The 27,207-nt window shown below is 39.9% G+C and overlaps 1 protein-coding gene across 1 annotated transcript in view; it reads left to right on the top strand.

The window, feature by feature from the left end:
- Window positions 1–238: 238 nt before the first annotated feature.
- LOC111154248 (cadherin 20) overlaps window positions 239–27,207 on the top strand; it is a 53,213-nt gene continuing 26,244 nt past the window's right edge. Inside the window, exons 1-6 of the mRNA XM_022513747.1 lie at window positions 239–756; window positions 10,625–10,919; window positions 11,447–11,566; window positions 13,979–14,146; window positions 18,088–18,275; window positions 26,709–26,962. Coding sequence (XP_022369455.1) covers window positions 511–756; window positions 10,625–10,919; window positions 11,447–11,566; window positions 13,979–14,146; window positions 18,088–18,275; window positions 26,709–26,962 — 1,271 coding nt within the window. The 5' untranslated portion in view covers window positions 239–510. The remainder of the gene's footprint in view (window positions 757–10,624; window positions 10,920–11,446; window positions 11,567–13,978; window positions 14,147–18,087; window positions 18,276–26,708; window positions 26,963–27,207) is intronic.

Genomic DNA, 27,207 nt, shown 5'->3' with positions numbered 1-27,207 from the left:
AAGTTTAGGAGGCTGTCTGATCACAAATATTCCAAAGAGCACGCCATTAATTCAAGACAATCAATAATACAGCATAACCCTCCAGCTATGTTACCAATGAGAAGAAATTTATTCACCAGTTTTATTCCCACTGAAATCCATATCCAAAGGTTTGGGATTGATTATAGCAAGATAGGTTGTCTTCTTTTTATTAAAATATTATTTGTTACTCAAACATTTCTAAAGCAATAACATGTTATGACTCTTTAATTCGTTGAGTAGAGAACTGAATATTTACTGACATTTCTTGAAAACTTGCTATAAGCCCACAGGAGAGGATCTGACATCATCACAGTGTGTTCTCCTTAACTTGACAGGAAGTCAACTTCAAGCAGACTGACTCGAATCGAGATCTCCTTTGCGAAGCTTAAGCGTCCAGGAAACTGCATTGGTATTTTTTTACTTGGAAAATACTCGAGTTCCAGTGGCTGTACCATCCCGTACCTTGCTTTCTGAAAACCTGGCAAGCCCATGTGGACTTCTGGTAGAATGAGCAATGCAAAGAGCTGGGTGGGACTTGGCATGTCCTTGTACTTCTGGGGACTGATGGACCTTACGACCACCGTCCTCTCGGGCACACCAACACCACCAGGCAAATTAGAAGCACTTCTGTCAGAAAAGCCACAGTCACACTCGCGGACAAAGAGGAGCTGGGTCTGGAACCAGTTTTTTGTTCTGGAAGAATACACTGGAACTGATCCTTTGTATGTTGGCAAGGTAAGAATGGCCACACAGACAAATTACCAGGGTATCGAATATTGAAAGGGAGTACGAATATGAATTGAGTAAGAGAGGTCACCTAGCCTGTGTTTAAGTCCTGAGAACAATTTTAACTAGCCGTATGTTACTTGACAGTTAGCTGAAATCTAATTTTGGCTTTGTCAAATACCAGTCAGAAAAGGAAAGACTTCTCTCCTTGTCCAAGGCTCTGTTCTAAGTGGGAGAAAACAAGGAACTGGATTTTGGAGGAAAAGCCTGGGACCCTGCAAGAGCCATCAGAGTCCCAAAAGAGGCAGCAGCAGCAGCTGTGGGGAATAACAGAATGGGAAAGAAAGAAACAGGAAAATGCAAAGGGGGGAGTAGAGGGAGCTTTCCCTTTCTTTTTCTTTCTTTTTTTTTTTTTTTTTTTTAATTTTCCCACAGCATTTCCATAGGTATTGCCTGGAGCCTAATTTTAATGGGGGGGAAAAAAAAAGAATAAAACATTCTTCATTTCAGAAGATCCTAGCAAGTGCTTTAGAAAAGTTGGAGACAATCAATGAATATATTTATAAACTTTACACTCGAATTCCCTTGATTTATCTATCATCATTTCATTTTTAATCCAGGCTTTCTCCGGTGTTTACTTTATTTGGATGTTAATCAGAGACCATTTTGTGAAAGCAACCAAGTGAGAGAAAATGGGAAACAAGGACCTAATTAAAAAATAAATAATTCATTCAAATGATAACTTAAACAGTTGTTTAGCACAGAGGCTAAAAATGTGGGTTTCAGAGTCAAACACATGTGGGTTCAAAACCCAGCTTTGCCAATTGCTTCCAGAACAACTCTGGAAAAGACATGAAGCCCCATTAGCTTGTTTCCCCAAACATCAAACAGGGATAACAAAAGAACTAAAACTTCTCAAAGAGTTGCCTGCATAAGCTCTTTCCCCAACTCCTACCCACTTCTGAATTCAGATCTGACTTCTGTCCACTGCATTAAAGTCGTGTTTTCAGTGCTCCCAAGGACCCCCTACTACTAAATCTGGTGTTACATTTTACAGAACCACCCACCTCATGTGCTGCTGATCAGTCCCTCCTTCTTGAATCACTTTCTTCTCTCTGCCTCAAGACCTTCACAATCCCATTTTTCCCTCCTTCCTTCTCAGCCTCTTTGCGGCCCTCTTCCCTCCTCGTGACCACACCCATTGGTGGTCTGGCTGGTCAACTTTGCCCCGGGTGTCTTCTCTACCGACATTCATTCTCTGGATGGATTTGCCATCCCTATGGTTTTAAACACCACCTCTAAACCAGTGACTCCACAGCCTCCATCTCTGGCTCAGGCCACTTGTCCGGGCTTCAGACTCATAAACCTTATCGCAAATATGACAGTTCCACGTTTATGACTCAAAGCCCTCCCAAATGTAGCATATCTGGTAAGGAATTCTTGGTTTTCCTCCCAAACCTGCCCCCAGTCTTCCCTATGTTATTAGCACTGCCTGCCATCACTCTGTGGTCATTCTTCCCTTTCTCTTGCCCCCCCCCCAGTCTCTCTACCTGCCAATCATCAGTCCTCTGCTAAAATACATCCCAAATCCTTCATTTCTCCCACCCCCACTTCCACTGATCTCTCTCAGCTGGGCAAACACCTCGATCCCAACAAGTTTTCGCAATTCTACCCACACTTTCTTCTGATCCATTCTCCACACATAAGAGTCAGACCATGTCACTCTGCTTACATCCTTCAGTGTCCTCCCACTATACTCTGAATCACCAAGACTCCCCCCCACAGCTTCCAAAGCCATTCCTCTCTGCTCCAGCCTGCTTCTTGGCCTCCCACCACATCACAAGCCACTCTTTCTTTCCCTTCCTCGTGTGTTCCAGGGACATAGCCTTCTGGCATTTCCTACAACTTGCCAAGCTTTGCCTGATTGTTCTCCCATAATAAAATATTCTTCATCTGGCTTCTTTGGTGGTTGGCTTCTCCTCACTCTTTAGGACTCATTTTGAATCTAGGTCTTCCTAGACCATTCTCTAAGGTAGGCCCTTCTGTTAGACTCTCTCACAGTCACTATTTTTTTCAGAGCTCCAATCACAACCTACAATATCTAATTCATTGGTTTATTTATGAGTGCTGTCTGAAGCCTTGGACTAGACTGTAAGCTCAGGGAGGGCAAGGACAGTGCTCCCATTTTATCTCCAGGGCCTAACACAGCACCTGTCACATAGAAGAGGCTCAAAAAGATATTTAGTAAGTGGATACTTCATGGGGTGGTAAGGATTAAATAAGCTAACACATGTAAAGTGCTTAGCACAGGACCTGGTCCAGAGTAAGACCTTAATGATCATTAGTCTATAATGATAGTAGTGCCAGTGGCAGTAGTGGTAATAGTCGTAGATAGGGATATCATTATAGGAACTCAGCAACTCCTTAAAGCATGTAACCTAACACAGCTGCAAATCTCTTAGCCTCAAAATCTGTGACTTCTCTTTGATTTCTTCCTTTCCTTCCCTCCCTCCCTCATGCATAACCAGTCACCACATCCTGTCAATATTTCCTCGCCATTTTCTCTTAGATTCACCTCGTCCTCTCCAGGCTCTGTCATTACAGTGGTCCCTCTGCTCCTCATGATTAGATTAACTAAGCAGCCACTGCCCGTCTCCCTGTAGAGAGAATCTTCCCAGTCCTCCCCCAGGACTCGGGACATTCATCTCCTTGAAGCACCCTTTCCATCATGTCACTCCTCTGATTAAGAAAGCACTGTAGCTCCAATGCTTATCGGAACTCTTAGCATATAGTTCAAGGACTTGCAGAAAATGAGTCCTCCTCCCTTATCCAGCCCTCCCCTATGATTCTCGAATCTAGTCCTGATGCCATGCTGGTATCCTTACTGGCCCTGATAACATACCACATTTGTCCCTAACACAGACATGTACTCATTCTATTGCCCTGCCCAGGACACACTGTCACTGCCTCTCTGTTCAATCACATTCCAGTTTCTCGGGGCCTTAGTTTAAAAGCCATTTTCATCATGAACACATCTCCTATCTATTCAAAGACTTCTAGCTTCTATTTGTAAAATATTTCTTCCAACTAGACGTGCATGGCTACTGCTAAAATTTAAGAAATACATTTATTTGGGGACACCTGGGTGGCTCAGTTGATTAAGTGGCTGCGTTCCACTCAGGTCATGATCCCAGGGTCCTGGGACCAAGCCCTGCATTGGGCTCCCTGTTCCGCGGGGAGCCTGCTTCTCCCTCTCCCTCTCTGCCTGCTGCTCACCCTACTTATGCTCTCTCTGTCAAATAAATAAAAAAAAAATCTATAAAAAGATTTTAAAAAGCTCTCTCCTTTCCTATAAAAAGAAAGAAAGAAAAGAAAATACATTTGTATTTGTATTCAGTAATTGCTTGGTGTGCCTTGTACAACCTACAGCCCTCTTCCCTTTTCCCAAGGGTAGAAGCTGAGATGCCAAACTTAGCCTTTCCTAGGCTTCCCCAACACTGAGCACCCAGCACAGGGGTGAACATACGACACCACAGAAAGGCAAAAATTTGTACTGGGCTACCACAGGACTATGTGTCAGTCACAGTCACATAGAGCAGATCATTTAATCATGATAACAGTGCAGTGAGGTAAGTGTGATTCACCACTTTTAGATAATTAGCCTGTGAAAGACTATACTTCCAGGGCTCATTTCTATAGTCTGTTACTAGATAATTAGCCTGTGTAACGTGGTTCAGAGAGGTTATGCTTATTGTCTAAAAATACAAAGAAGGTAACAGAAAATCTGACACCGCAGCCACAGGCTTCTCTTTTCATTGCCCTGAGACTCAGCCCTGAGAAACACAATGAAAAGTTAATGGTGTTAGGGCACCAGGAATCTGACCAAGCCCAGCTGCTTCCTGATGTGGGGAACTTAGCTGTCTAGCACCCTCTCTCTTGTACTCATGATTAGTGCCCTCCCTTTGTTAACCACGCAACCCAGGACATCGAACCCCCGGGGCATCTCTACAGCCATCGTACCCAGCCAGCACTGAGCAGCCAGTGAAGTGGGGTCTGACCCCGCATTATATATTCACTTACCCAGGCACTTCCCCCCTTAGTTCTGAAAGAGAACTTATCCACCTTTCATTCCCTCTCTCCCAGGGGCATTTAGCTTGTCACCTTGAGCTCTGGAAGATGTCTGCTTAGAGAGCCTGCCTGAGTATTTGCTTATTTCAGAGGAGTAAGGCAACAATTATGAGCTGTAATTGCTATGGCCTTATAAAATCCACACTGGGCCTTCCAGGGACAAGACAGTGTCGAGCTAAAGCTAGATTATATTGACATATGCAAAGAGCGGGATGCAGAGAGTCTGTGCGTGGGCACGAAGCTGTGGTTCCAAGGCATGCTGAGGTTAACAGCTACACGGAAGCTGTCTAACCACCAAGTGTAAGCACTGCCGAGATCCTGGAATTGTACGAGGCACTATGAGAGATGATAAAAAAGACTGAAAATCACCCTTGTTTTTAAATATTAAATCAACTAAGATTTTTCATAATCTACCTGGACTTCGCACCATTCACTACTCCTTTGACTGAACATCTTATGATCTCCAGCATTATTAGGATAAGGAGGATATCCACCTGTCTTATTCTTTCTGGATTTGGGGAGGAAGAATGTTTTCTCAATATGTACCTAACCATGTGTTGCCAACTCCATTCCAGAAGCCCCTTACCTTCCTCTGAAGAGCTGGTACTCAGTCAGCATTAGCAGAATTTAATACGAACAGATTATAAAACACATTTTTATTACACTGCCAATTTGCTGAGTGACGTAAGGAAAAGCTATCAATGCCTCGCGTTTGCAGTGGTCATAACCAGATGTGTATTCTATGGCTGGCAAACCCTAATGCTAAACACACATTACCATGCTAGTTCCTCAGCTAGAGTCTCTCAGTTCTGTATTCACCTTTCCATACAACCCGCAGCAACGTCAGTCAGGGCGGGGACTCTGCAAGTCACAGTTTCTCCTTTTTGGACCAGCACCCCATTGGGTTCCGACAGTAGAATGTACTAAAGGGAGAATCAGAGGCAGGAGGAGGGAGAAGGGACTTGTTCCTGCTACCCAGCCAACAGGTGCTTCCAGTTCCCGGATCCTCCCCACACGCCCAACACCAGCCTCATCACAGCCACTCAGAAAGCGCAGCACACCAGGATGGCAGCCCCTCCTCAGAAATGTGGGTCTGAAGTCTGAAAGAAGTGGGTGCTGGGGACACCTCCTCCATGCTCCTGAAGCTCCAACCCCAGGTGACAGCACTCCCTCTTCGAAGGCCTCAGGTCCAGCCTTCTCCAAACATCTAGATTCCAGGAGCCCAACTGCTGCTCTCTGCCCCCAGCCAGAGGGACACTAGCTGTTTCCTAGAGCTACTAACCCTCCAAAACCTCAGTGTTCCCTTTTGCCTTTCTAATTCTCCACATTAAATTTGCTCTACTAAAATAACTGGTCTAGGTTTTGTTCCCTGACTGGATCCTGAAATGATACAATTATATTCCTAAGAAAGCAGTTTTGTATAAGCAAACTCTGGTCCCTTTCATACTTGGTCCCCATTTGTTCCTGTTCATAAAAGGGTCATCATGCTTCTCTGTGGATGTCCTCTCACCCCCTCCTCCCTCCCTTCTCTCAAGGGCTCACAAACACACACCCAGAAGCTACCTGAAAGATGCTGCTAGCTCTTTTAAAACAAAGGTGACGTTTCACAAAAAACTTTAACCCTAATCCTATATACCCTACATCACTCATTCCGACAATTTTATTGAGCCCTTGTTACATGTGAGAATCCACACGAAAATGAAAGCCACATGAGGTTCCTACCTTCAAGGAACTTACCATCCAGAGAATTCCTCAAATTCTTCTCCCAATACAGACAAAAAAAAAAAAAAAAAAAAAAAAAACCCAAAAGATAACAGATCTGATGTTTGGCCCAGACTCTACTGACATCAGCCAGCTGGATGGCTCCCAAGGAACCTGAACCTCTACAGCAGCAATGATTTTAGCCTTCTGTTACTTACTAAGCACACTCCATATGCAGAATACTCACTTAAGTTTGGCCTGTGATAACAGCAAGTATGCTTAGTTTTTTTTTAAGGACCACAGGACAAAACTTTTTAGATAATAAGTAGAATACCTCAAAACAATCCTGGGTCCTTGATGTCAACTTCTATTCTTTTTTCTTCCACCTAAATAATCTGCCATGCCCTAGATGAACCTATTGCCAGATTACATGTCTTCATATGCCAATACACATCATTTTTAAAATTATGTTATGCTAGTCACAATACATCATTAGTTCTTGATGCAGTGTTCCATGATTCATTGTCTGCGTATAACACCCAGTGCTCCATGCAATCCATGCCCTCCTTAATACCCATCACCAGGCTCACCCAGACCCCTCACCCCACTCCCTTCTAGAACCCTCAGTTTATTTCCCAGAGTCCAGAGTCTCTCATGGTTTGTCTGCCACTCCAATTTCTCCCCCTTCATTTTTCCCTTCCTTCTTCTAATGTTCTCCATGCTATTCCTTATGTTCCACAAATAAGTGAAACCATATCATAATTGACTTTCTCTGTTTGACTTTTTCCACTTAGCACACTCTCCTCCCGTCCCATCCATGTTGATGCAAAAGTTGGGTGTTCATCCTTTCTGATGGCTAAGTAATATTCCATTGTGTATATGGACCACATCTTTTCTATCCATTCGGGCATCTTGGATCTTTCCACATTTTGAGTATTGTAGACATTGCTGTTATGAACACTGGGGTGCATATGGCCCTTCTTTCCACTTCATCTGTATCTTGGGGGTAAATACCCAGTAGCGCAACTGCAAGGTCATAGGGTAGCTCCATTTTTAATTTTTTGAGGAACCTCCACACTGTTTTCCAAAGTGGCTGCACCAATTTGCATTCCTAGCAACGCTGTAAGAAGGTTCCCCTTTCCCCACGACTTTTCCAACATTTATTGTTTCTTGCCTTGAAGATTTTTGCCATTCTACCTGGTGTAAGGTGGTATCTCAATGTGGTTCTGATTTGAATCTCTCTGATGACTAACGGCAATGAACACTTTTTTCATGTGTCTGCTAGCCATTTCTATTTCTTCTTTGGAGAAGTGTCTGCTCATATCTTCTGCCCATTTTTTGACTTATCTGTTTTTTGGGTGTTGAGTTTGAGAAATTCTTTATAGATCTTGGATATCAGCCCTTCATCTGTAGTGTCATTTGCGAATATCTTCTCCCATTCCGTGGGTTGCCTCTTTGTTTTTGTTGACTGTTTCCTTTGCTGTGCAGAAGATTTAATCTTGATGAACTCCCAAAAGTTCATTTTCGCTTTTGTTTCCTTTGCCTTTGGAGATGTGTCTTGAAAGAAGTTGCTGTGGCTGATGTTGAAGAGGTCACTGCCTATGTTCTCCTCTAGAATTCTGATGGATTCCTGTCTCACACTGAGATCTTCCATCCATTTAGAGGTTATCTTTGTGTATGGTGTAAGAGAATGGTCCAGTTTCATTCTTCTGTATACAGCTGTCCAATTTCCCCAGCACCATTTATTGAAGAAACTTTTTTCCCACAGGATATTTTTTCCTGCTTTGTTGAAGATTAGTTGACCACAGAGTTGAGAGTCCATATCTGAGCTCTCTATTCTGTTCCACTGGTCTATGTGTCTGTTTTCATGCCAGTACCATGCTGTCTTGGTGATCACAGCTTTGTAATATAGCTTGAAGACTAGGGCACCGGGGTGCCTCAGTTGGTTGAGCACCCGACTCTTGGTTTTGGCTCAGGTCATGATCTCATGGGTCGTGAGATTGAGTCCTGCTGGCTCCAAGCTCAGCGAGGGAGTCTGTTTGAGATTCTCTCCCTCTGTTCCCTATCCCCTCTGCACACCCTCTACCTCTCTCTCACAAGTAAATCAATAAATCCTAAAAAAAAAAAAAAAAAAAAAAATTCCTGAGATTCTTCTCCTCCTCCTCCAAACCCCATTCCTTTGCCTGGAAGCACAGTTCCAGATGGAATGGATTTTCATTTCTTTATGACCAGGTTCCAATAAAATGGCTTTCTATTCTACACAATGAGAGCTGAGCACCTCTGGTTTTTTTAATTGCATAAATAGAAGATTTGGATTGCGAGAAATAATAATACTGTATATGCAATGAGGAAATGTGAGAATTTCATACTCTAAATAGAATTCTCTAAGTAGAAAGAAAATTCCTCGGCTATTTTTTTCGGCCAGTGTTATTCTATTTGCCCTCTCTAGATAAGACGCAGCTGAATTCCTCTCGGCGGCAAAATCACTGCCTATGTGATCTGGCCAGGAGTCAGTCTGAAATCAACTCAAAGCTAGCCTCAACCTCCAAACCCATCCTTGTCCGAGGATGTTGTGAATACATTTTCAGGTGTCCTCTTGGTGTCTGTGCCATTTCATCCTCAGAGTAACACCGTCCTAGCCATGCTTCAGGCAGCCTTCTGCACCTTTCCCCGTTAGACTATGAATAATAAAAAAGCCAAAGGTTGTTTGTGCCGCCTCTGCTACACTCCTGAAGGCTTGAAGGGAGCAGAGAAGAGCTGGGCATGTTAATACCCTTTTCTCTATGCATATCGCCATCATTATTACCATCATCATAATCGGCCCCATTTATAGCATTCCTATTATGGGAAAGACGCTGGGCTAGGTGCTTTACATACATTAATTTCTAATGATCCCAACAACCCTTCAAAGTAAGTATTACTGGTGCTCTCCACATTTATAATATTAGAAATTTGAGAGTAATAAACATTCACTACTTTGTCCAAGTCCCTCAGCTTATAACTGACATTATGTTTTAGGCCAGATATATCTGTCTCCAGTAGCCTAAAGCTAAAACTGGTTGTCTATTTTATAAACTAAATCTATGAACCATACAAAGTGCTAAAACCCACTTTAGAGAGAGACTGTTACTTATATGATAACACAAACCTTCAGAATTCTTGCCATAGAATGTTATCTGTAATTAGAGATGCAGAAATGTATTTCTAGGCCTAGTATGAAAATAGTGCCCTGGACTCCTTTTGAGAGTGCCTTATTCATTACAAAGTAATCCAGGAGATAACATAGTTGGATGGGCAGATAAAAGCATGTCCCTAACTCAACTATCCACATATAGATTTGAGTGATTCAATTACAAGCCCAGGAACTGGTCCCACCAAAGAGAGATACACTAATGCAAATACCAACAACCAGCTGTTAAATCCATTCTGATACCCAGAACACAGGCATGCACACATAGTCCTATTGAATGAAATTACTGAATCAGGACTGCAGAATCAGAGTTGCAGGAGTCCCTGGAGGTCATTTACAATTTCCAGGACAGTGGCCATAGCCTATTTATTAATCAGTCCATCAGTTTTTCAGGCAACTTGAATCATCACAAGGTTTTTGAAACTCCAAAACTTAGTTTATGTCAAATACTTATTTTAAAATGTTAGGTTTGTCCACTTTTTTTTCTTAAGTGGAAATGCCAGGCTCCTCCTTATTAGACTTGCTCTTACTCTCATGTTGGGGGCCTACACTTCCCAGAACTCCTGTTTTCCATATTTCTCAGGGAAAGGAACCTAAAAATACAGTAGTACATTCAGGATACTGAATGTGATGTGGAAAGAATTTTACTTATTCATCAATCTATATTTGGTCTTTGATACAATCACGTTCAATGTATATTAATTCTTTGTAGACCAACAATTTAAATGTTTGGGTGAAAGAAATTCTTCCTGTTTGAAAGAAAGTCATGTTTGGATCAAACTGAAAATCAATTAATTTCCACCACCTCTTCATATGCATAATGAGATTCTGGGGTTTGTTTGTTTTTTTTTTTCTTAGCTTCATTCAGACATGGACAGGGGAGATGGATCCATCAAATACATCCTCTCAGGAGAAGGTGCAGGTGTCGTGTTTACCATCGACGACACCACTGGAGACATCCATGCCATTCAGAGGCTTGATCGAGAGGAAAGGGCCCAGTACACTTTAAGGGCTCAAGCCCTAGACAGGCGGACTGGCAGACCAATGGAGCCAGAGTCAGAGTTCATCATCAAAATCCAAGACATCAATGACAATGAGCCCAAGTTCCTGGATGGACCTTATGTCGCCACTGTGCCAGAAATGTCACCAGTGGGTAAGGTGGAGAGTCACTGATTCTCACAGAGAGCAGTTCTTCTACAGAAGATCCTCCTCTCTATACACAGAGAGAATGTGCAAAACAGCTCACAAATTCTAAAACTGGACCAAAAATGACAACCAAGTCCCTAGGCAGAAAACTACTTAGACAGTGAAATCAGCCACAGTAAAAAATAATAGTAACAATAAGCTTAGAATTATTATTCAGTTCTGATTCTTAAAAGATAGAGGGTAGACAGATAAATGTTTGATTCATAAGGAAGAAGCATTTTGGTATTATCAAAAAAGCAATGAAGAACCCAAAGACTGTGTTGTTCTTACTGGTTACTAAGAATTTAAAACACAAATTAACTCCTGTCTCACTAGAGAGGCACAAGTTAGGAGCTATGGAAGTGTGACCTCAAAAAGGGTTCTCCCGAGGAAGCAAACATAACAATTGCAAATGCGTTAAGATTGCCTATTCAGCACTGCTTCCAGCCTTTAGCAATTCAACTTGAACAGGTTTCCACCATCTCTCTTCCTCAGGGACCTCTGTTATCCAGGTGACAGCCACAGATGCTGATGATCCAACCTACGGCAACAGTGCCCGGGTAGTGTACAGCATTCTCCAGGGCCAGCCATATTTTTCCGTGGACTCCAAAACAGGTATGTGATGCAATGTCATCAGAGCTGGTTGCTTTATTCCCTAATTCATAACTGCTACTTATGATAAACCCAACTCTCCTTTTCCAGGACTCTATAGGGACTGTATTAATGAAAGAAGATTGTTACAAGCTTTAGGATTAAGACAGCAAACAACCACTGCCCTGGTGGGTAAAAGCAGCACTATGTCTAGACAGTGTATGGAGTCTGACTGGAGAGGCCAAAAGGCCTGCCTACACAAAGAGACATCCTCACTAGCCTTCAGTAACTCCTACAGCTGAATTTATTCCCAGGGATTGTCTTTTATCACTCCAAGGAGACCTGAGAGGATTGACACATTAACCTAGGCTCACTAGAGAACTAGGATCATTGATTTTGAAACTATGAAGAGCCTTAGGGGAACCATCCAGTCCAGTACCGGTCACTTAACAAGTAAGGAAATTGGGAACTGAGACCTAACAAAGTGCTTCTATCTGCAGATATGTCCCCTGACTTTTGGTCTGATGCTCTTCCCACTGAACCACCCTGTACTAAGTAGAGAACATGGCCAGAATAAGGGGATGCCAGGACACAAAGATTTTGCTGAGGGAGGAAAGAGCGCAGAACATGGGATGTGGCCCCTAAAAAGGCAAGTGCTGAGTGGGAAGCTCTCACAGGGAGGACAACTAAAAGAACTGGATGTGTAAGAAGGAATGTGGCAACAAAGGACAGACAGACAGAAGTCTGGTTGCGGTTTTTTGTTTTTGTTGTTTCTTTCAATTTTACCTGAAAGCTTTGACTACAGAATTTATGTTTTTATCATTATTATCCTGCTTGTGCCAAGCTTTCTTCCTTGTAAAATACTTTCATAGACATTACCATATTTGAGCCTCCCATTATTCTTGTGAACCTGTGAAATACATGGCAGTACTGTTATTCCCGTTCTACATACAGGAAAACTGAAGACCTAAGAATAATTAACAAGGAACTTGAGTAAAAAAACAGTCTCAGAGGTAAAGTAAATGGTTAACACTCAAAGTCACCTCTCCATTTGAAAGAGAAAAAATACATTTCTACTAGCAACCTGATAGAATTTTTTTTTCCAAAAGTCCTAAGGGGAACCAGGCATTCAGAAAATTATATCATAAAAGCAGAAAGTGAGGGAGTATAAATTAGGAGGAGGAAAGAAGAAAAGGTTGCAGTGAGGGACTTCTATAAAACAGTAACTTTAACAATTCTACAGAGGGGGAGGGAAAGTGGAGGAATGCCCACAGGGAAGAAAAATACAGACAGGAAGAGGGTAATGTGTCCTTTATATCCTAAGAGGAAACTTACATTATTTTGACAGCTCCCAGGGGGCATCTTTAGTGTTAAGGTCAAAAATACATGAAAAAATAGTTATTGCTGTGCCCATAGGGCATTTAAAAAAAAGAAAATGCTGCATATTTCACTTCAGAATGTTGTTACTATAATGCAATATATACACTCCAGGAGTATAGTGGAGACAGGTTTGTGGTTCCCAATCTCTCTTCTTTGCATGCAAAAGGTCTATTTAGCCAAGGGTCACACTGTAAACTTGCAGTAAACAAGCCTTTAATCTTTGCCTAGAGTGTAGAGAAGTCAACTTTTCTACATAGCAGGGCTAAAAGGGAGATAAAACATTATAGCACACCCTTGGCAGTATCAAAACAACACATTTCCCTGGATTTTGATTTAGACCCCTCTTCTTAAATGAAACTGTATCATCACAGTGTGATGCCGCTACTTACTGTCTGGGGGAGTTCATCCCTTATGCATGTTAAAAATGAACAACTCAACAGAGCATCTTTCATGTCCCAGCTCCTGGAAACCAATGATACACATAGGTAAGCAGAACAAAACTAAAGGCATATATAACAAAAGGACAATCAAATTAGAATTCCAACCCTGCTTACAGGTATTGGGGAGACAGGGAAAAGGAGACTGGGAGTGAGCTGCTCAAGAAAAGTGATTCACACTACAAGGGCTCTTGGCGCTAGAGAAAGTGCAGGCTGAAAGAGAATTATCTAAAATCACAGATTTGCAGACAGACGAGGCTGTGTTTTACGGGACCCAAAGCCCCAGTTTTCTTTGGTACAACAGAGACCCTTGAAATTGGCCCGGACTGCTAGTCCCTAACTCTGTTCGAGAACCGCTGCTGCCACCTCCTGTTCTCTCCTTGCAATGTCGCCAAAGGAAGTGGGCCCTAAGCTCTTCCTCCTAGGATAGTGTCGTCTCACCATTTGTTTAAGCACAGTGCTCTTTCGAAGCCAGAATTCTGACTTAAGTTTAATAAAATACAGATGATTTGCATCTAGACTCTAAATACTAACAATCCACAAGGGAGAAACCTGAAAGCCAACCTTAAACACTGGATGTGTGGATTTGTTTTTAAAAGCAGTCTTTTCTCTCCTGCAGGTGTAATTAGGACAGCACTCATGAACATGGACCGAGAAGCCAAAGAATACTATGAAGTGATTATCCAAGCCAAGGACATGGGAGGGCAGCTTGGAGGACTAGCTGGGACCACAACAGTCAACATCACTCTCTTGGATGTCAATGATAACCCACCCCGCTTTCCACAGAGTGAGTACCTAACCGGTTAGAGTAAAGATCTCAGGCCAGAGGGAGGCACCTATTACAGAAGAGGAAGAAAAAGCCCAGCCTGAGTTCCTCTTAAAGTTCAATTATCCATGGGTTCCCTTCCTACATTTATTATTCAATTCTCACGTCACCATTTCCCTTCTGGGTCCCAACATCCCCTAGCACAGAGCCAATGTTTCCCACTTCTTTCATTACCGCCACTCTCTGGAGCTCTTGTATACTTTTTTTTTTCTTGATTTGCACACCCTGCACTCCACCCCATAAAATGAAATACTAAGGAAAAATATTTTGTCGGGTACGGCTGAACTTTAGAGAGCCACAAACCACTGTAGCATCTAAGATTTTTGTTCCTATCTCCCCCTTCCCCAAACTGATGTTTGCCCCCTAGGACACAATACTGCCCTGTTGAGAACACACACACAGAAAATAACCCAAACTGAAGGTCAACACAGAGGCGCCCATCTGACTCCCTTAGCCAGTCAATTCACAAGAGTACCAACCACCTGCTTTCCAATGGCACTGGGCACGAGGGATACAAGATGCTTGAAACTCAGTCCCTGCCCCTGTGAAGCTTAAGATCCAGCTAGGGAGTACATACTCTACACTCATCAAAAGTTAACCAAAAAGTAGCATTTGCTGTGCCACTTGAGTAGTGCAGAATGAAACTTTCACAATAAACTAAGATGAATGAAGGCTTCATTGAAGGATAATACTGCAACAGGGACTCAAAAATATAAAAGATTTAAATAGGAAGAAAGAAAAACATTCCAGAAGGGGGAAGCCACTCATTCACTCAAAAAATATTTGCTTCAGGCACCATCTAGGTATGGCATATAGAACAGTGTACAAAACAAACAAAATCTCTGCTCTCCGAGAGCTCATTCCAATAGAACCTGAATGTAAAGAAAAAATATGTATCTACAGTATAAAGACCTGGAAGTAAAGTAGCAAATGTGATTTAATGTTCAAAGACTCCCTAAAAATGGAGACCTGCTCTTTAGTGTTTTAAATGTGTTATATTTCTAAATATTTCTATATTCTAGATGTGTTATATTTCTAAAGGAAGTCACCGAAAAGTTTCTGAGCAAGACAGAGACCTAAAGGAAAGCTAATCTGAGAGCCATGTACAGATGGGTTGGCAGGAGTGGAAACTAGAAGCCAGGAAATCCATCAGGGAGGCTTTTAGAATGTTCGAGATTTGAAATGATAAGCACTTAAGGAAATAGCAGAAAGAGTGCAGTGGGACAAGTAAGAAAACATGGGTTTCTGCCTCCTGATTTCTTGGCTGAAGGAACCACAGCAGAGGGTGGAGTCAAAGGTAACTATGATGTTTGAAGTCTGGGTGACAGGGAGTAGAACTGTAGCACTGATAGAAACAGAGGATGCATAATGGAACTGACGGCAGGGAAGGAGGAAGACAAACTCAGATTTGAATATGAAGTCACAGCAGGACAATCTGACTGAATGGCCTTAAGGAAGGTGGAAACAGAGAGCTATACCTGTGGAATGGAGCCCAGGAATGGAGACGTGAATCTGAGAATCAGAAGCCTGAAGGGAGCAGTCGGAGAAATGAGGATAGCAGACACAATTTCATGTGGAAGACCTGACCAGGAAAACCAGGTTTTAAAAAAAAAAAAAAAAAAAAAAAAAGAAGAAGGAAAGAAAGAAAAGACACTAAACACAGAATCAAGCCAGACTTTTGGCTGAGCATCTACACTCTGAGTCAGCCAGACCAAGTGAGTCATCTCTTTTAGCTCCATAAAGACAGGAAGGAAATTCAAACATCCTCATACAACTGCATACACAGAGACCCCACGACGTTTCATAAAACAAAAAGGCAGAAGACTAGGTACGTATTTCACAAGTGGTGCGACCAAGTCGCTACTAAGTTGATGAGTTCTCCAGGACAGCAGGGCATCACAGAACAGCTTGTGAAATGCCACACGGACTGATTTCTTCCTTTGTGTACGTTTATTACTTCATGAATGGCTCACACTGCACACACTGCACACTACAGATTCCTGAATATCCCTGAATTACCCTATTTGGCTTTTTAAATTTGACACTCGACAGTACCTCTGATGAAGACAGAAAGAGCAAAAGCAGCAAGTTATTACATAGCTCGTAGGTATGTGGATTTAGACAAACTGCAGGAAAGTCATACCACCCCAGACATGACAACTTTACAACCGCATAACACAATGCTACCCAGGGTTTTAGTCCTGCTCCACAAACCAACATCTTAACATCCATTCTAAAGCAAACATTTTGAGTTACCACTTTTTCAAGATAATGGGGAATCTAGCATAGAGCAGAAGGACTGTGCTGCACAGAAGATGAAATGTAAATGGATAAAAGTAATCTGCCTGCAAGCATTCTTTGCACGTCATCTCTGCTTCCCCTAAAATCGTAATTATTTTTGGACTTTTAAAAAATTGTCTTTATCTCACCATTAAATATCTCCCCATCTGTTTGTTAAAACAAAGTTTAACTGATCTCACTATTCCACAAACCTACCTTGGATAAACTCTCTGCTTTACTATCTTCTGATTGCTTATTTTAAAAATTCAATTTTCCTCCCTTTCTATAAATATTAACATAACTGATCATGGGATGTCGGCAAAATGACACTCCTACTATTTATATTGAACAAGCTTAGTTACCTTTAACTGAACCAAATTTAATGGAATATCAAGATCTCAGCTCTAATACAGTGCATCACATGTAGAAATTTTATGTATATGCTTTTTTAAATACAGAACACATAGCTTTCCTGGTGTGGGGAAGACACTTGTTTATTTTTCCTAAAAGTTCTATAATAACAAAGTCTAATCCATCAACAATTTTGGAAGAGAATAGAAAGAGATTATGAAATCCAAGTGCCTGCCAGCTTAGTACAGACATTAGCAATTTCCTGGCTCGTATTTGCCAAGAACAGGCATTATTTCTTCTCCTGTGTAAGGGAGGGTGCTGTGAGCTGGTTGGGTGCTGTCAACCTCCCCAAATCTTCATGAAACTCAAGCCCTCACCCCAGGCTTCCCTGTAGCTTGCAATACACATTAGAACAAAAGAGACCATGAACATATTGAAAATATGATTATGTGATTTTCTCTATTATTTAGTCAGTCACATTTTGTTTGACAAAATAATGAAGAATGTCAAAAAGTTGAGCCCCAGAGAAGGTACGGGAGTAAAGACACAACTCTAAATTTAATTGTGAAGCTGAGAAGGAGGACGTTACCAACTCTGAGATTCTTATATTTTGTGAGAACTTTCAGGGTATTCTGTTCTGGAACAAGAGAATAAGAAACAACAGAGATTTCCACTGGGCAGAAGCAAGTGCGAGGACATACAGACGCACCACACATGGAACTGGAGGGAACTTGCTCTCTGTAGCTATTCCTCCTTTACAGATCACTGATGGCCATTGAATTTGGGGAGGTGGGCGCAGAGATGAAAACTCTATACACTGGCTTGGCCGCAAAGGAAAATGTGGGCATTTCAAGTCTAAACAGAATAAATATGTACTTTGCAATCACAATGTTTTTTCTTTCTCAGAATGAATTAACATTTGGGGAGATAGTTCACTAGGAGGGACTGAAAGATTGGAAAGCAAGGTAATTCCTTCCACGCTGAAGGTGGATTCATTGAGATAAGAAATATTTTTGTTTTTATTTTGTCCTATTCTTAGGATTGGTCACACCTTTTTGGCCCATCCTTATCAAACATCCAGTACAGGCTAAGACCTCATACTATCTGCTCAGCCTCTTCCGATCTCAGTTTTTCTTCGGTAAAACTCGAGTTTTAATTCTTGAACCAGGAGAAAGACGTCTGTTCCAGCAGGCCTGATATGATTTGACACTGCCGAGGCATTTTCTATAGCAACAGATTACAAGAATGCATGTTCTGACCTTTCTCCACAGAACATTATCAGATGAGTGTGCTGGAATCGGCTCCAGTCAGCGCCACTGTGGGTAGAGTGTTTGCCAAGGACTTGGATGAAGGAATCAATGCCGAGATGAAATACACCATTGTGGATGGAGATGGTGCAGATGCCTTTGACATTAACACAGATCCCAATTTCCAAGTTGGCATCATAACTGTGAAGAAGGTAATCCAACTCCTCTTTCCAAATCATGTTAATGGAGGCTTTGAATATATATGAGATGTTAGTAAGGACTGTTGTACTATTAATACACATTGTTTCAAATCCTTTGATAAACATTCTTTCCACTCCTTTAAAAAAAAAAACAAAACTCTCACTTCTTTTGCTTACATGTAAAACTGGCTGTGTCATCATTTTACAAAGAGGGTATCATGTCATAATAAAAATATAAATATGTCCTTTCTCCTAGCTCACTACTTAACCACTTAAAAAATTATTGTAGCTTAATTCACTAATGATGTTAATGACTTAATCAATATTTGCAGTTGAACAACAGTCATTTTTTACTGTAATATACCATAAATAACAATAAAGCAAGCTATAATATTTATGAATCAATAAATAACACAAAGATTTTTTAATTGCTACTATAAGATCCATAGATGCTAATTAGACTTGGAAAAGCTTCATCAAACATAGCTGCTGGGTAGTATTATCACTTGAAACTCCTTTGCTTCATAAATTACCAAGTTTTTTTAATGTAAGCTATCAATTTTTTGGTGGCATAAAGCACATATGGATATACTGGTATGGAAGATAAAACCTTAAAAAATTGAAGTTTTAATATCCTAGTAAGTACATATGTGATGAACTTTAAAAACTCATTGATTTAATCTTCTTTCTCTATTTTAAATATATCTAAAAACCCAAGGTATGTTAAATTATTTATTCAACAAATACTTGTTGAGTGTCTCCCTATGTGCCATGTATTATTCTAGGCATTTAATGTAGAGAGTAAATAAAATAACCAAAAATATCTGCCTTCATGGAGCTTACATTCTAATAAAGGGAAGAAGACAATGAAAATAGCAAGTAAATCAACAAATTAATATACCAGAAAGTGTTAAGTGCTACAGTGGGGAGGGGTAAAACAGAACAAAAGTGATCATCAGAAAAGCCAACATGACTTCAAATTTTAAACTGGGTGCTTGGGATTAGCTTCACAGAGAAGTGACATTTATACAAAGATTTAAAGTGGGTAGAGTCACAGCACAGAGCTGGGCAGGCTGACAATGCAGAACCTTGGGAGGTGCCCTACAAACGACTTTCAGTGAGAACTACACATGCAGCCCTGAAGACAAGGGAAGGGGCTCAGAGATACTGTGGAAAAGTGTTCCAGGCAAAGGGACAACCGGTGCCAAGGCCCAGAGATGGGTCTCTGCCTAGTTTGTTTCAAAAGCAACAAGGGGGTTGATAAGGCTAAGTGGAGGGGAAGACCCACAGATGAAAAAATTCAGAGAAGTAACAAAGGAGCCAAACTGCATAGGACCTTATGGGCTGCTGTTAAGTACTTTTTCCTCTGAGTAAACCAGGGAAGAACTGGAGGGCTTTAAAATCTGAGTGGATAAGTCCGTTAAGCATCTAACTCCTGATTTTGGCTCAGGTCATGATCTCAAGGTTGTGAGATCGAGCCCCACATTCAGCAGGGAGTCGGTTTCTCTCCCTCTCCCTTTGCCCTTCCCCCCATTCATGCTCTGGCAATCTCTCTCCCTCCATAAAATAAATAAATCTTTAAAAAATAAAACATACAACATAACTGGACTTTCTTTATAATTACTCTGTCGGCTGTGTTGAGAAAAGACCATAAAAGGGGAGCAAGCATGGGAACAGGCACACCAGCTGAGACTATTGCAATCATCTAGGTAGATGACGGTGGCGTGGCCTAGGGTAGTAGGAATGGAGATAGTGAGAAGCAATCATAATCTAGATATATTGTGAAAGTAGAGTCAAGGGGATTTCCGAACAGATTGAATGAGGACATGAAAGAGAGGTGAACTGAGCAACCAGAAGAGAGCTGTCTCTGAGATGGGAGTCTGCAGGTGGCAAATAATGGGAGTAAGTTCGGGACATGCTACCCCAGTGGAGATGTGCAGCAGCCGCTGGTTATAGGAGTGTGGAGCATGGAGAAGAGTTCTGAGTTGGAAATAGAAATTTGGGAGTCATAAGCATATAAACGGTACTTAAAGCAAATACAAGAAAATGACATTCCAAGGGCCTGAGCACAGATGGAGAAGACAGTGACATGAGCCCCACAGCACCCCAACATGAAGAGGTCAGAGAGAAGAGCAAAGGACAGCAGGGAGACTGAGAAGGAGAGATCAGGGAAACAGGAAGAGAATTAAGGGAGTGTAGTGTTCTGGAAGGCATGAAAAACCATCTCCAGGAGAAGGGAAAGACAAATGCTATTGAAATTCTTATGAGACCATTGAAAACTGACCACAAACTTTAGGAACATGGAGATCACTGATGATCATGATGAAAGCAATGTTCATAACTTACAATGGAGCACAAGTTAATGTGTTTAATAACAACTTTGACCATATGCTGTTCCACAGAGTTGAATTAACACTGCTTTAGAAGGCACGAGTTCACCTATTTGCCCTGTATTCACTTAAGCAATATACCAATACAGCAAAAGAACAGACAGATTCAGCATTCCACCAACCAGAAATCTTTACAAGCCAGCACACAATGACCTCAAAACAGTGTAAAATGCTGATAATAACTTCACAATCAAATAAATCTGAATATAATTTAAATACTGCAGTTTCTTACTTTATTCTCATCCCCTGAGAGTTAATAACATGTTAGAAATATAAAAGATGACTAGAAATAATACCAATTTGGTATATGACATAGGATTAAGAACATTCTCCTTTCATGTGGTATGCCTCAAGTAAACAGATAATAATACATTGCTTACCATGACTGATAACTGTAAGCAAGGTAAATACTCAAAGATAATTATTGTTGTATTGAAGATAAAATGCTTCAGATAATCACTGTTTCTTTAATGCAAAAATTTTCTTTAAAACAATTAAGCAATTAGAAAAAGAGCTTTTGGGATTCTCAATATATTTTAAATGTTATTTTGTATTTTAATATATAATTCTAAATAACATTAATTTATGTCAAATTATTAGAATATAACTTAGACCTTATTACAAGCCATTCATTTTTAAAATATTAACTATCACAATTCTGTATCTGAAAGGAACTTCAAAATGTTGTTTTCTCCAGCTCCCTTATGTGGAGAAAAGATTAAACCTAATAAGACATACCCCTGTCTCTCATTGTCACTAAACTATATGCACGTTTAATCAAAACAGCGATCAGTTTTGCCAAGGTCATTTGGATTTCTCTTCTGAACTTGGGAAGTGACAGAAAACGGAATTTAAAAAGAGGTCAATAAGTTGGGTGGATAGACAAGTCAAATATTATAAATACTTTAGAGGCTATTGACTGTTCGGTCTATACTTTTGGAACAACATTCACTCAGATGCCTGATCCACACCCATCTTCTACTTTGTCATTAATAATGTTGTAGAAAATTGAAACGGAAGTCTACTTTTGATTTACTTCCCTAAGCCCTATTATTTGTCTAAAAAGCACATACTTTTTCAAAAAGAAAAATTAAGTAGAATTGATAGAATTGGGTCTTCATAAAACCATACTGATTACTACCCAGTACCTTGGGTCTTTTTGGCTTTTAATTAATCAATCAATTGATTTTCAGTCTCTTAAGCCAAATGCTTGAAAGATAACTTGAAATATATATTTTGAAGATTGCTCTTTATTTTAGATGAGCATGCTGTTAGGCCATATTCCAGCCTTCAGCATATCTTCCATCTCCGAGCATACAACAAGCAACTGTTTTTACTCCCTTTTCCTCTTAAATAGTCCACAAAGAGCAAAACTTCTATATTTCATCAAATCTAAGATGCCCATGAAAATTAAATCACATCATTCTTTTATATACTACTCTAAAAAAGAAAAAAAAACTCTTGCAATTTAAATGATACAAGGCCTTCTTCTCCCTTAGTTTATAGTTTTGAAAAAGCTCTAGTTGACACAGACATATGTGCTTCACTAATAGCAGATTTACTCCCTGCTGTTGTTTCCATGCCATTCTGCCCACATAACAATTTTTGTTTCAATGTCAAATCATAGTACAATCTTTCTGAAGACATTTCAGAAGGCAATGAAGTTCAACACATGTAGTACCCACAATGTGCAGAATTCAACTGCATCCTCTCTCCTGTTGGGCGTAAGCAACTGTAAGATGTCATCAATTGGAGAAGCAACCCTAGCTCCAAAATGTCAAAATATGAAAAGATGCACCCCTTAAAAATCACTGAAATATTGTAACATAAAATCTGTATATATTATCACCCAACCGGTACTTGTTAATACTTGGACTGAAAAGCTTTTTTGTCCAACTCAATATAACATTTTGTTGCTGCCTTTTGGGTTTTAGACCTTTGCTAGGCGCAGGGAAATAAAAACCTAATTCATAGCCTTTGCCCTTGAGTCTGTGAAAGGGACCAACAAAGAAAGAAATACTTGTAAAACAGAATAAAAAGAACCATAATGTAAGTATAAAAAGTACTATGGAAACAAAAGAAGGAATAATTAAAACTGCTTAAAAAAGCTGCATTACTAGTTTATGCTACAATTTTTGTGACTCAATTTTTAAGAATATAATGTCTCTTCATTATGTGCTCTAACTCTAGGAAATTCTTTGAATTTGGAATTTAGGTTTTGAGATTACTATTCCTGGATTTACTATTATGACTATGGAAACAAACAATTCTTTGATTTTAAAAAATAAGTACAAAAACTTTTCATGAGAAAAAAGTTAAACTCATATTTCAGTTGTGAGCAATTTAAAGCTTAGAGTATTTAGGACGATGTTTTCTTTTGATTTTAAATAATAAAATTACTTAAGTGTTAGGTGAGAGAGACAATAATCTTAATGTAATCATCACTAGGTAACTTATTTTTTAATAATTAAAAACTCACTTTAGTCTCTTCCACAGTTATTGTTGGAACAACTGGATATCCATATGTGAAGAAAACCATTTCATATCTCATAAAAATAAGTTCAAAATGGATCATACACCTACCAATATGCAATATACTAAAACTATAAAATTTCCAGAAGGAAACATGGAAGAAAATCTTTGTGACCCTCATGAGGCAAAGATTTCTTAGATCTGACACCATAATACCAATAAGAAAGTGATAAATAAGATTTCATCAAAATTAAGAGTTTCTGCTCTTCAAAAGCACTGTTAAAACAAATCACAGATTGGAAATAAATATTTGCAAACACATGTCTGATAAAGGACTTGAATACAGAATACATGAACAACTCTTCAAGAAGAAACATAAAAATACTGAACATCATTAAGCATTAGGGAAATGCAAATCAAAACCACAATGAGACACTACTTCATACCCACTACAATGAATAAATCAGAAAAACTGATGAAATCAAATAATGACAAAGATGTTGAGCAACTAGAACTTTCATACATTCCTAGTGGGAAACTGGTACAGCCACTTTGAAAACTGGTTTGGAAGTTTCTTATAAAGTTAAAAATATACTTTACCATATAATCGCATTCCTAGGTCTATACCCAAGTTAAATAAAAATCTATGTTCAAAGAAAAACTTGTATGCAAATGTTCATGGCAGCTTTATTCATAACGATCAGAAACTGGAAACAACCGAAATGTATCTCTAGCAGAGAATGGATAAATAAACTGTGGTGCACCCATACAATAAATAGTACTTGGCAATAGAAAGGGACAAACTGTTCATTCACAAAAAGACATGGATGAGGGGCGCCTGGGTGGCTCAGTGGGTTAAAGCCTCTGCCTTCGCCTCAGGTCATGATCCCAGAGTCCTAGGATCGGGTCCCGCATTGGGCTCTCTGCTTGGCGGGGAGCCTGCTTCCTCTTCTCTCTCTGCCTGTCTCTCTGACTACATGCGATCTCTGTCAAATAAATAAATAAATAAATAAAATAAAATAAAATAAAAAAGACACGGATGAATTTTAAATACATTGTCCAAGTAAAAGATTTGAAAAAGTATATATTGAATGGTTCCATTTATATGACATTCTTATAATAGGTACAGAGCATAGATCATTGGTTGCCAATGGGAAGGGGCTGACAAAGGGGCACAGGGCAAAGGGTAATGACAGAGATAAACCTGTTCTGTATCTTATCATGGTAGAGAAATGACTACATAATTTGTCAAAATCTGCTAAACTTTATACTAAAAAGGATTAATTTTAATGTAACCTCAATTAAAAAATACAAAATTTATACCAAATTAGGAAAATGACTTAATATTAAGGGGAAAACAAACTTTACCTAGAACAAACCTAATATAAACAACAGTGCCCACTCTGGGTTACCCATATTTAAGGAAAGAATTTTAGGAAAACATAATGTAATTTACCAGGAAACAGTGAATGTCTAAATTTAGAGAGTAAATATAAATAAATTGGTAAAACTATTCCCTCAAGTGTATCATAATCTGAGTGGCAGATTTCCCTGTTAATAAAACCTTGCCTTTTTATAAATTATTTTTTTAATTTATTTTTTGTTAATCTCTATACCCAATGTGGGGCTCAAATTCACAATCCTGAGATTAAGAGTCACATGCTCTACCCATCTGAGCCAGCAAGGTGCCCCAAAATCCTTGCCTTTTGACTAAAAAAGTCAAAAGTACAGTAAGACTGTACTTACAGGAGACAGTAAGACTGGTAAAATGGCTGCTTAGTTTAAACGGGAATGGCTGATTCCACGAAACAAGGAATACAATGTAGGGTGAAACTAATGCAAAACAAGTAATAACCAAAGAGCAACTAAGCAAAAACTTTTTGTTAGAATTTGAAAATGCCTAATTAAGTTAAAGGAACTTCTACTGCTGTTTGTTTCTCAAAAGCAAAGCAGTTAATTAAATGGACACATGCCTCTTTCTAACCTAAAAATGTGCTGACATTCAGCATACATCATGAAAAAAAAAAAAGCACCAGTGAATATTTAGTTAGAAAAATTTAAGTCACTACCAAGTGGATATGTGACTTCTAAGCTTTAGTAACTGCTTTGCTATCCACTGTAAGTATCTTAAAGGATTAACTTTCCATGATTTTTTTTTAATTATTGATGATGTTCTGAGGTAAATGTTGCTCAAAACATTTAGACATTTTGTCAGCTTAAAAAGAAAAAAAAAAAATGAGGGGCACCTGGGTGGCTCAGTGGGTTAAGCCTCTGCCTTCCGCTCAAGTCATGATCTTAGGGTCTTGGGATCGAGCCCCGCATCAGGCTCTCTGCTCAGCAGGGAGCCTGCTTCTCCCTCTCTCTCTGCCTGCCTCTCTGCCTACTTGTGATTTCTCTTTCTGCCAAAAGGATAAATAAAATCTTTAAAAATAAATAAATAAATTTTTTTAAAAAAATGAATGGATTGTTCTTAAGAGATCCATTCGAGTTCAGTTTCTATCCTAAAATTGTATTTATTTTGGCATAAAACATTTTTAAGGTAGGAACAGATTTAAAAAAAAAAAGGAGCAACCAAAAAATTTTATGTATGACATGGAATTTTACTACAAAAAGTCAAAGGTTTGTAGATGACCTTTGAAAGAGGAATTTAAAAATCTGTATAAGCATTTCTACTTTGACACTATGGAACCATGCCCTAAGTTCCAAGAACCATGGAACTAAGACTCCAGTATTTGGAGCCTTCTGTCTCAGTCTCTTCAACTGTAAAATGAGGCATTGGATTAGGCCTTTAAAAGAGATTTTTAAAAGAGAGCATCTATGGTAAACTTAATACACAAACATTGATCTGACACAGTACTCTGAGAACCCTGGTAAGGTGCTTATAGTAGTTTCTTTAAAAAAAAAAATCACTACTGCTTTGTACCAGAGAATTTTTTTTTTTTAGGGACAACGGGTGGCTCATATGGCTAAACGTCTGCCTTTGTCTTAGGTCATGATTTCCAGGTCCCAGAATGGAGCCCCAAGGCCAGGGGGTGGGGGGAGGGGTGGTGTCCCAGCTCAGTCTGCTTCTGCCTCTCCCCCTCCCTGCTTCTCTGTCTCTCTCACAAATGAATAAACAAAATCTTAAAAAAAAAAAAAAACAAAGAAAGAATTGTTTTAAGGAAGCAAATGGAAAGGACTGGGCCTCAGTTTGGATATTGTGAAACTGAACTCACACTCTTAGTTCTCATGACATTCTTTCAGATAAACAAGCAGCTTTAAAGACACATGGACCAGGTTGGTTGAAGAGTAGATAGGTTCAAGTACAGCCTGCCCGGAGCCACAGTGTTTTTTCCTGATCGGTCCACCAGCTGTCTTCACACTCTCTGAAGTGTCCAGATCGTCCTTTACTTTTTTTACAGAAAATAACCTTAAGACCAAGAACTAGGAACAAAGGAAAAACTCCTCTTGTTTTTCCTTTTGCCTCTTTTCCACCATTTTAATGAAGTTGGGAGTCTACCACCTAGCCATCAATACTGGCGATCCTTCAGAACCTTGACATATATGCTCATGGCTAATCAATTTTCCTATCATTACTTTTCAGCCCCTGAGTTTTGAAAGCAAGAAAAGTTACACCTTAAAAGTGGAAGGAGCCAATCCTCACCTAGAGATGCGTTTTCTGAACCTAGGCCCATTTCAGGACACAACAACAGTGCACATCAGTGTGGAAGATGTGGATGAGCCCCCCATATTTGAGCCAGGCTTTTATTTTGTGGAGGTTCCTGAGGATGTGGCGATTGGAACAACCATCCAGATCATTTCTGCCAAGGACCCGGATGTGACCAACAACTCAATCAGGTTTTTCCACATACTTCACCTTTCTTACACCTTAGAATCTTCCCTTCTCTGGTATCTAATTTTCCAGCACTTTCTCCCTTTGCTTCTTTGATCTCTGGAGACTCTCCTTTTTAGTTCTTCTTGTTTAAATAAGATAGTCTTTTCATGTTATTTTGAAGTAAGGTTATTGTTATGTCTGCAACTCACTGTTAATTGCTTTAGCAAAAAAACGGAAACTTGCACGCATGCGCGCGCGCGCGCGCACA

Source organism: Enhydra lutris, unplaced genomic scaffold (assembly GCF_002288905.1).
Source record: "Enhydra lutris kenyoni isolate GAN:26980312 unplaced genomic scaffold, ASM228890v2 scaffoldscaffold36, whole genome shotgun sequence".
Classification (NCBI taxonomy): domain Eukaryota; kingdom Metazoa; phylum Chordata; class Mammalia; order Carnivora; family Mustelidae; genus Enhydra; species Enhydra lutris.
Note: the sequence above shows the minus strand (reverse complement) of the source record. Positions and strands in the feature narration are given on the sequence as shown.